The sequence below is a fragment of the Canis aureus genome, chromosome 4, assembly GCF_053574225.1.
Source record: "Canis aureus isolate CA01 chromosome 4, VMU_Caureus_v.1.0, whole genome shotgun sequence".
NCBI classification, from domain to species: Eukaryota; Metazoa; Chordata; class Mammalia; order Carnivora; family Canidae; genus Canis; species Canis aureus.
The window spans coordinates 67003584-67014499 of NC_135614.1; the positions used below are offsets into that span (position 1 = coordinate 67003584).

The 10916-nt window shown below is 38.4% G+C and overlaps 1 protein-coding gene across 1 annotated transcript in view; it reads left to right on the forward strand.

Annotated features, from left to right (window-relative positions):
• HCN1 (hyperpolarization activated cyclic nucleotide gated potassium channel 1) overlaps window positions 1-5579 on the forward strand; it is a 386229-nt gene extending 380650 nt beyond the window's left edge. Inside the window, exon 8 of the mRNA XM_077896021.1 lies at window positions 1966-5579. Within this exon, the coding sequence (XP_077752147.1) occupies window positions 1966-2888 (923 nt within the window). The 3' untranslated portion in view covers window positions 2889-5579. The remainder of the gene's footprint in view (window positions 1-1965) is intronic.
• Window positions 5580-10916: the final 5337 nt, after the last annotated feature.

Here is a 10916-nt window from a genome sequence, read left to right on the forward strand (position 1 = left end):
AGACATAACACACAGATTAGAAAGTCATACTGACAACTTAGACATGTAATAGGACATAGTGTCGAGACAGTGCCCATAAAAGTGGGTATTCCTGAAAGCATCTTTATTTAATTTGAAAATAATTACCTCTTTGTGGTATGTGAGTGCTCATGGTAGAGCTAGAGACTAATTTCTGAGCACATGAGTTTTTTCCTAAGCCAGCTAGATGTCTTTTAGAGAAAGCATTAAAATGAGGATATTTTAATAGAGAATTTATGTTAGTCTGATACAGCTTCACTCTATTCACTTTTTCCAATTAATTTTTATAAGAAAATTTGCATGAAATGGCTTACAATCAATAATAGAGACAATAAAATTGCTAATAAGCACCAAGCATTTGCAGTTTTGATCTTTATAAAATTTGAACAGTGCATTAAAATTATAGTATTTCTCCACAAGTTCATAAATATTTACATTATGAAATGTTGACTATTCACATGATCACAAAGAAATATTGTCCCTCTCCATTCTGTAGCTTTTGCCTATATGTGTAGACCATATTTAGTTAAGGCAATATGCTGAAACAGCATTTATATTTTTTACTAATATAGCAGCTTTTCTTCTTTAGAAATTTAAAATAGTTCTATAAGGAGAGACAAGCATTTATTTTGGAAGTCATTTAAAATGATAGTTTTCTAGCAGTAATTTATAACATATATTTCCATTAAAAAGCATCCCTTCTAACTCTAACTTTATTTAGTAATATGGCAAATTGATTCACTTTTCAGTTACAATACTTATCTGGGAATTATTTTACCAATGATGTCACCAAAAATCGCTGATTTTTCCCTCTTTCATCAATCTAATTCTGATTCTATCGTTATCCTGCCAGAGAATGTCTGCTTATTGCAAACCGCTCCAAAGACAGTGGCAGGAAAGAGAAGTAATGCTTATTGAGATTCTAGAGGGAGCGGAGAACCTGCCATAAACCATACCCCTTAATCCTCACAAAGACCTTCCAGAAAATGGAATGGTTCTCAACCTGCCACGCATAACAATCCTCTGAGGAAATATGCTTCCAAAGTATTGAAATCTGGCTATTCCGATTTAATTGGTAGGCTTCAGACAAAAATCAGTATTTTTCAAAGCTCCAGAGATGAGAAGAATATGATTATGGGGGTGGTGGGGGGGGAGATCACAGTTATAGGGCACTGCTCAAAAGTAAAGGACTTGCCACAGGGCTTCTCCAGTTTGCCTGTGCGAATCACCTGAGGATCTTAGTAAAATGCAGCACCTTCGTCAGCAAGTAGGATGGGGCTTAAGAGACTGCATTTCTAGAAAGCACTCACATGATGCAAATGCGTGTGGCTGGCTTCCTAAGGCTGCCCTTCCTAAGGATCTTCCTTCCCCATTCCTGTTTCTTATTCACCAGGTTCTCTTGGACATTGTTCTTAACCTTGCTCTGTCCCCGTTCTCCTTCTGGGTGAAATGGGGTTACAACCACACCCACCTCCAGGAGTTGAGGATTAAAGAACAAATTTACCTAAAGCCTTTTGTAGAGTACCTGTCACAGAGTAAATGTCCTATTGGCCTTTGGGGGTGGGGAGAGGGGGGGGGAGGTAGCTTTAAACTTAAGTTTGATTCCAGGCCCATCCTGACCCCCAAATGCCCTTTCTTCTCCCGCTCTTCAGAGTAGCTCTCGTGTCAAGCCTCTCCCTTTCTTCTGTAAGGTGGCTTTGCCCATATTACACACTTCTCAACCTGACTTGCACAGGAGGTAAGATTTCCCAGGCAGATAGAGGAAGTGTGAGGGGCAGGAGGCGCCTGTCCGTTTGGGTCTAGGGGTGAGTACTTGGCTTTTAAGCCGCTTGTGCGAGGCGCCGGCCCGCTTCTGTCCCCGCTTCTGTCCCCGGGAGCCGCTGTCCCCCGGGCTTGCCGCCCGTCCTCCGGAGGCTTTCTAAGTGGCTCTCTTTCTTTCGCTGCCAGGGAAGAAAAATTCAATTCTGCTGCAAAAGTTCCAGAAGGATCTGAACACCGGGGTGTTCAACAATCAGGAGAACGAGATCCTGAAGCAGATCGTGAAGCACGACCGGGAGATGGTGCAGGCGATCGCTCCGATCAACTACCCGCAGATGACAGCCCTGAACCCCACCTCCTCCACCGCGACTCCGACCTGCCGCGCGAGGACGCAGTCCCCGCCGGTGTACTCCGCGCCCAGCCTGTCGCACGGCAACCTGCACTCCCCCAGCCCCGGCACCCAGACCCCGCAGCCCTCCGCCGTGCTCTCGCCCTGCTCCTACACCACCGCGGTGTGCAGCCCGCCCGTCCAGAGCCCGCTGGCCGCTCGAACTTTCCACTACGCCTCCCCCACGGCGTCCCAGCTGTCGCTCGCGCAGCAGCCGCAGCCCGCGCAGCCCCCGCAGCCCCCGCAGCCCGCGCAGCCCGCGCAGCCCCCGCAGCCGCAGCCGCCGCAGCCCCCGCAGCCCCCGCAGCCGCCGCAGACGCCCGGCGGCCCCTCCACGCCGAGGAACGACGTGCACAGGAGCACCCAGGCGCTCCACAACGCCAGCCTGACCCGCGAGGTCAGGCCCCTGTCGGCCTCGCAGCCCTCGCTGCCCCACGAGGTTGCCACGCTCATGTCCAGACCGCACCCCACTGTGGGCGAGTCCCTGGCCTCCATCCCCCAGCCCGTGACAGCCGTCCACGGCCCGGGCCTGCAGGCGGGGGGCAGGGGCACCGTCCCGCAGCGAGTCACCCTGTTCCGACAGATGTCCTCGGGAGCCATCCCCCCGAACCGAGGAGCGCCCCCCGCGCCCCCTCCACCAGCAGCGGCTCTCCCCAGAGAGTCCTCCTCAGTCTTAACTACAGACCCAGAGGCAGAAAAGCCACGGTTTGCTTCGAATTTATGATCCCTGCTGATTGTCAAAGCAGAAAGAAACACTGATAAACTGAGAACCTTCTCAGATCCTATTTTATTCTATCTCCTGATAGATTCCTCTAGCCTACTATGAAGAGATATTTTAGACAGCTCTGGCCTACACGCAAAATGTAAAATATATAAATATATATCTACTATTAAATATCTATCTAAATTCCCAAGAGAAGTTCAAAAGACCTGTTTAGCATTCAGTGTTACATGTCTTCCTTTCTTTAACTCATTAAAGGATTTAAAATGTTGTTGTAAGATCATTTATTTTTAACCTACTTTTACCGACTTCCTTTGATATGTGTATTTCTTCTACTTTATGAGGAGTTCTTGGATTCGGTGGAAACAAAACTCTGATTTTAAAAGGCAACTCAAGTGAGCTACTACTGAATAGCACCAACTAAAACTTCTTTCATTAGCTGTGTCTCTGCATCTAAATTGTTAATCATTAATTACGGAGAATTAAAGAGCGAATCCCATTTTATAGATCTAAATTGTATTTTGGTGCTTTCAATTTTGAATTAGGTTACAGAACACACGGGATGCTTGGCCGCGGTTGGAGACTAGCATTGCCACTGTCACGAATATCTCTAACCTCAGACCCGTTCACTGATCTTTCAGAAAGCTGAGGGGATATTTGTCTTCATGTGTTATCGGACTTTTACCAAGACTCAATCAATGTTAGTTGTAAATAACTTTTTCAACCCAAATAAAAATAGCTATTCTGTGCTGTAGGAAGGTAAAAGTCATCACTCAAGAATTTAGTTTTATTGCTTCACTTCAAAACTTAGAGTTTGAAATTTTACAAAACCTAATTGTAGCAGTTATTCAACTGTACTGCAATGGCTTGAAACCTACAATATTATTTTAACCTGCAATGTTTTATGCAAAACTGTATGCTCAATTCTACAAATTGCTTGTATTACACCGAAAATCATTACTTTTCTTCCTTCTTGCCATAACCAAGCATCTGAAAATAGTCCCTGCATGCTTTTTGGAAAAAAAAAAAAAAAATAGGTTCAGATCAGTCACTGTAGGGAGAGGCTTACAGTATTCCTCATTTCTAGAAAAGTATAACCATTCATTAATTGCCTATCTTAAAATTCCTATAAGGCTGACTTGGATCTCTGACTTAAGTCTAGAAGTGAGGTTTCCACTTTCATTTAATAATATTACTATTATTACTATTATTTGAATGATGATTTGTAAACCACAGCTTGATTTGGAGTTGCCAGTGTGTTCTGTGTCTTCACTGTTGATAGTTGGTAGTCTACCTTGGTGTTAATTTAAAATAACTAAACACACGATAGCATCATGTCTTTTTGGGAGCACACACTTTGTTCTATGTATATTGTAATAAAACGGTTAGTAAATCTTAAGGCATGTGGTGACTAACATAGCCCTTAGACAGGAGGTTTGTTATTTGGAATGTGCTGGAAAATGTATGGACGTGATGACAGAAAGCCAGGGGCAAATTGAATGTGAGCATTGTTTGTTTGTCTGTTTCCCTAACTCTCCATGACCTGTGAACATCTGCTTCTTCTCAGAGAAGTCCCTTAGTAATCATTTGTGCCTAATGCACCCCACAAATGTGGTGGATGACTGGAACACAATTGGAAGATCCCTAATAACCGACTTCTGTAAATAACCCAAGTTAAGAGGATGACCTAAAGCGGAGGTCTTCGGTATCTTTGACCCTGGCGATACATTTAAGAAGAACTTAACAAGATCACACATTCAATGGGGCAGGGCCTCCAGATAGACTTGAGGACAGAATACAAAATAAAAGCAAAAACTCTAAAATGGATCCATGCTGCCTGTTATGCCTTTTACGGATATAATACCTATTATACCAAAATGAGTTGTTATGTTTCATTTCTAACAGATCCCAGCTTGTGTGGAAGTTATCAACAATGCTAGTCAATGTAATGTTGTCATTAACATGCTGGTGACATCTGATGGCATGTCAGGACTGGGGTAAGAAGGGGATTGTTCAGTCTCCCTAGAGCCTTTGGGAAAGCTGCAAGACCATTTACATATCAGTACAAAACTCCTTTATTTTATTAAAATATTGAGAATTAACTTCAATTTATTAAGATCATGTATTGGTCCTTTAAATTATTAAAGGTTTACATTTGATAGCACTAATGGGTTTGGTAGTGAAATATTTTTATATATAAATCTTTGGTTTTTTATTTTGAGCACTATTGGGAAACATAAGAAAAATTGAATTGCATGGTCTTTCAGTGCAACCATAAAATTTTTATTCACTTTGTAACAGAATGGACAAAAAAAATTAAGGTTTATATGTTAAACTAATAAAATGGCACAGGGTAAATTATATACATATATGAATGAATATATATGCTTAGGTTAAGAAAAAAAAAATGACTCACATTCCTGTAATATAAAAGTCCATTGCTAGTTGAAAAGTGACCTCTTTTCTCTGTACATAGTCAAGCCCACAAGTATGGAGTTTTAATCTGTACAGAAAGAAATGTATTATTGAAAAGGTTGGTCTCTCTGCTGCTGGAAAAATAGTAGAATAGCTGACTCTTAAAACAACTGTATGATCAGGGACGAATTAGAGTATTTCTTTTGTCTTTGCTCAAAGCCATACATATATAAATATATATAAAGATTATTAATAAATTCAACAGAAAATAAACTAAAATCATGAATATTTTATTTTATCAATATACTCTAATCAAATGTTTTGTTTTATTAATGAGTAAAGATTTGCCTCTTCTACCTTTACCTCATAAGATTTCCAAGAGGGCTTATATTTGACAGTCATTATAAAGTTAATTATAGCCTATGACAGTAGTGAGGAAGGTAAATAGAACATGGGTCTTCCAGTTATCCCTGTGTTTTACTTCTTTGTGTAGTACTAGATGAAGTTTTTAATTCTTTGTGCCTCCTTAACATGTGGTTGTTGCCCAATTCAAAAACACAGTCATTTCTGTGCTATTAGATTTAGAGATGAAAAAAAAAAAGTCACCTTATAATTTATTATACAAACCTCTTTTATGATAGCCTTGGGCCTTGCAAAGGCTTTCAGTGATAGAACCTCCCTTTACAAGTGGATTTTGAATCAGATCTAAAAGAGCCTGACATAGAGTTTATTACACTGAATGAAGAATTCTTGAAAACTGTAAGGATAAATGGCAGGAACGGCAATAGACTCTATTCATCAAATAAATAGCCTGTCTCTGGGTCTCAGTGACCACTCCATAAGTGAATGATTCCCTGACGGACACCATCCCACTTTTAAAAAGGCAGTTATTTTGCTATCTGTAAGCTTAAGTGAGCATAACATCTGCAGGACACTACAAAGTTCACAGTCAAGTTAGAATAGTTCCTAAAGGACTTGGGTGATTTAAACAATATGTGTGTTTTAAACTTTAGTTGCTATTATTTCAAATCCCAAATTATTTACACTTTAAAATAGAAGTGATCTCTATCCTCTTTCAGGCCTATTTTTTTTTTAATCCTCATGACTTCGTTTTAAATTTAAGGGTTTATATTTCTTAATTTTATAATTTTACTATGCTAACTTGCTCTTACGAATTTTACTTTCAAAATTTATGACATTCAGCTGTTTGAACAAGATTTACCTCTCTTATGCCTCTATCCTTTTAGGATACGGGTCTAGTTGTTTTGCTCGTATAATTACACTACACCTCGCAAAATTTTAACACATGCTCTGCCTAGTTGAAAATTACTTATTCTGTGCAATGCAAAAGAAATGGAGTCCTCATAGAATAATTGGATGCCGAGCATCAGTAGGCATTTTGAGTCCTGAAAGTAATGGTTACAAATTTAAGCAAGTGTGACCGGCTTCATGCACTGAATTGTTAGCTCAGTTCTATAACTTTATTTAATATGTCCTTTCTCCAGGAAAATAAGATGAAATAAAGAAAATTTGCTGTTGTATTCAGAGTTAAGTATACCTGCTACTGGCCCTGAAAAGTAGTGACTTTCTTAAGCAATTTTGTTTCTGTCCTTTTTAAAAATGCCATCTATTTTTTATAAAACGGCAACAATGAATTCAATCATGAAGAGAAGGTCTGCTTTTAAAAGGGAGCAAAAAAAAGTATAAATTACTCTACCTAAGTTCATCAAGGATGTAGATGCAAATCCAGTGAGAGGACTCTTATTCCTCTTCCCATTTTAGAGTTTTTGACCAAAGGCCACATTCCTTCCTTCCCCAGGGACAATGGACATTTCTGTGAATATTTGTCCTTTTGTTCTTCATCATTTTCTTTATCACTCTAGGACATGCGAAGCATGAGCTTTTGTACATAAGAATAATTTCGTGGCCTATTCACAAATCTATAGCAAAACAAAGATAATTATATTAATTATTTAGAAGAAAATATTGGCAGTTTTGTCATACCTGGCTGCTTTTCAGGTTTTGAATACTGAAATCATTGTTCCCTATCCCCCAAATTCAAGCATATTCTCTTCTGTCACTGAACGATCAGATAGGGAGCTGGTCTCCCTCAGCCGGGCAGCACGAGCTAACATGAGAAAGGCCTCATATACAAAATCTGAGGTGCCAAAGCTCTCAGCAACCAAAAAGCTCTCAGCAACCAAGGCAAACAGTATTTTAATGCAATGTTTAAAAAAATCAAAGTAATAATCAATGACGAACCAAATGTCACAATACGATCTTAAATGAAGACAAGATCGAAACTGTGCTTCCATGACTTGCCTCAGTTGCCTCCCTCATCCTGATCCTGCTTCCTATTGAGCCTCTGATGGGACAAAAGGGGCTTCGAAGGGTTTCTGTGTCAGAGGCCCTGCCCTTATTTGCCCCCATCACACCCTGAGAATTATTTAAGTTGATATAAAAAGGTCTTGTCCATAAGGTTCTGGATTTGTTTCCAAGAGTAATGTGTGAAATGCCGGACAAAGAATTAACCTTTCCTGACAAAGGAAACACACTTTTTAAAAATATGGATGTTCACCAGAGCAGGTGATTGGGGCCATGGACATTTCATTACTGCTGGCCACTATCTTAGGCCAAAGAAGAGCATAAAATGAATGAGAAATCCTGGTTTTAAACCTCCTAAAGAGCGTTTAATATTGGACCAATGGTGTTACACTTTTATGCTTTGTCTTCTTAATTTTATGAAACCAAGATTTCCAGTTGAGTGGATACATGTTGAAATGTGTGTTTTGCTAACAAGACAGGAAAAGTCATTTGTGAAAGCAAATGGGGAGCCGGAGGGAGGTGGGTAACTATTTAGAATCCCACACAATCCTGCAGAGAGGCTGGATCCCAAGGAAAATCCTAGGTTTGCTGAACAGGACAACAGGGGATTAGAAGTTGAAATGGAAATTACTTTGCTTAAGACAAGCATAAAGGGGATGGAGGAGAATTTAAGAATATGAGAGTGAGGACCCGTATGAACAGAAAGAAACGATGAAACAGTTTTGGTTAAAACTCCAAAGATTCTCCAAATCTTACAGAAGGCATTACACTTCAAAGATTGACAAAGATGGGTAGTTTGAGGGGCTATTTACATTTCTAATGTAGAATCAGTGGCCACTTATTCCCAAAGGGAAACATCTCTTCATTTTTTTAATTGTAAATGTTTAAATAATAACAGTTAATAACAATTTATTTATTTAATTGAACATGTCTGAGTAAATATAATGTTCAAAAGCTAAGGACTATTTTAAGTTTCATTAGGTTTATATAAATAAATACAAGTGATTCAGAGTTATTCAGACATTCTTTTAAAAATGAAGCAATTTTACCGAAAAGAAACAAATTGGTTTTTTTACCAGACTAATCATATCTTTCCCCAGAGAAAATTTAGCTTTGTAGAGGCAAAGATATTTTTTTGAAAGATTTTTTGGTTCCTCTTAAATTTTTGAAGGAAACTGCTCAGATTTGGGAGAATTTGTTTTGAGAGAAGAAAGAGCATAACTCAGAAAAGTTTAAAGATTCAAAAGAAGTTTGCCGAATGTATTCTCATTTGTTTCTTATAATGTATTTGCCCAAGACCTTAGCTTCCAAGCATTTCAAAATAAAAATTGTTTGCCTAACTATCCTCTAAGATCTATAATCAACCTAACATACTAAAATTCTCTTGAAAATGTGCATTTCTGAATTGCTCAAGGTATGATATTCTGATATCTAACGTAGTGAAATATCTCATTTGAGAAAAATAAAGTGTTTAACAGATAAGGTATGTATGCACTATATAGCATGCATTCTCCATTTTTCTCCATACCAAGGATCAAAGTAAATCAACTATATTGGCTTGTTAACAAACATATTAAAAGATCAAGTGATTACTGTCCTCCTCACAGTACTTATCTTAAAATACCAAACACATATCCCAAGGATGTTCACATGAATCAAAATACCTTTGACTCCCCCAACAGTTCAGAACAGCCCTTAGGACTCAAAGCAAGTTGATAGGAAGAGTCTCAACAGTGGTATATCTCAGTAATAGTAGATTCCATTTTAGGAGTTAGCCAAAACTCTTCTGAAGCCCTATTTTCCTTCACAGGAAATGATGTCTTTTAGTGTCACTATTTGCGATTAAAAACAAAATGTGATTGTTTTTATATGTGTGGCTCATAAATTGCACCGGAAGTCCTAGACATGTTCCAAAAGACTCTCTCTACTTCTCTCTTTCTCACTCCCCACCCATCTCTCTATAAATATGTCTTCCCAAATTCAAACCCTCAAAAATCTAAAGATTTGTGATTTATTTATAAAGGTCTAATAATTTGATAGTTTTATATCTAAGCTATTTTTACTCTCACAAAAAAACAATGATCAAAGCCACTAATTTGGGCTTGTTTTCATTTATTTTTAAATGGATGATTATTGACATATGGCATTCTACATTTTTATGAATAAATGGCATTGACTCTTCATTCTCCACATGTGAAACTCTCAGATAATAACCTCTTAAATTGGTACCCATAATCAAAGTTTAGTCTTCCTGAAGCCAGATTATTATCTGCCTTCACATGAGCCACATAAGCAGAAAACTTTTACATGATTTTAATTGCTTCAAGTTATGAATGTTGGCAAGTTTTGAGACTTTGGCTAGTTTGTTCAAACAATTTCTCAGTTAACTTGACTACAAACATGTCAAAGTTTTAGTTTAAATTTGACAAGAGGGTTCTGAGTTAGCAAGTCAATGCAAAGATTCCTTTAAAGTAGAACTATTGTGTACGGAAAAATTTATTGGTTTGACAATCATCTTTTAGAAAACTACTGGTTAAAAATCATTAACCTCTTTATAAATCAGAGTATTAGTTGAGTAAAGAAATATTCTCTGTAGAGATCTTAATTTCTTAAAAGTCTGTCAGAAAATTGCTCAAGCATTTTATCAGGAATATTAACTACTTTCCAAATAGCCAGTATAATATGTCCCAGAAAAAGTTCTGATCCTAAGTAGGTTTGGGAAATGCCTTTTCTTTTAAGTTGTAACATATATAGTAGGAAAGTAAAAGGTAAACTTTCCTGCATGTATTTTTAAGTGACTTCAACAGTTATATCTATGTAAGGAGTTTAGTTTATACCTGCAAAATGTTAGGTGTCTATGATAGCTTATCTGAAGTAATTCCTGCCTATGGTCTCAAGCACATGTTTCTTTCTTTCTTTCTTTCTTTCTTTCTTTCTTTCTTTCTTTCTTCCTTCCTTCCTTCCTTCCTTCCTTCCTTCCTTCCTTCCTTCCTTTCTTTCTTTCTTTCTTTCTTTCTTTCTTTCTTTCTTTCTTTCTTTCTTTTTCTTTCTCTTTCTTTTTTACTGGCTCCATACCAAGTGTGAAGCCCAATGTGGGGCACAAAATCATAACCTTGAGATCAAGGCCTGAGCTGAAATAAAAAGTCAGATGGTCAACTAACAGACCCACCCAGGCTCCCCGCAAGCACAACATATTTCTTAAAACACATGTGTTTTTGAGGGGAAAAAAAAGAAAAAAGAAAAATAAAGACCAAAAACAGCTAAGTTTCTTGCAAGAGAAGCTGTGACATT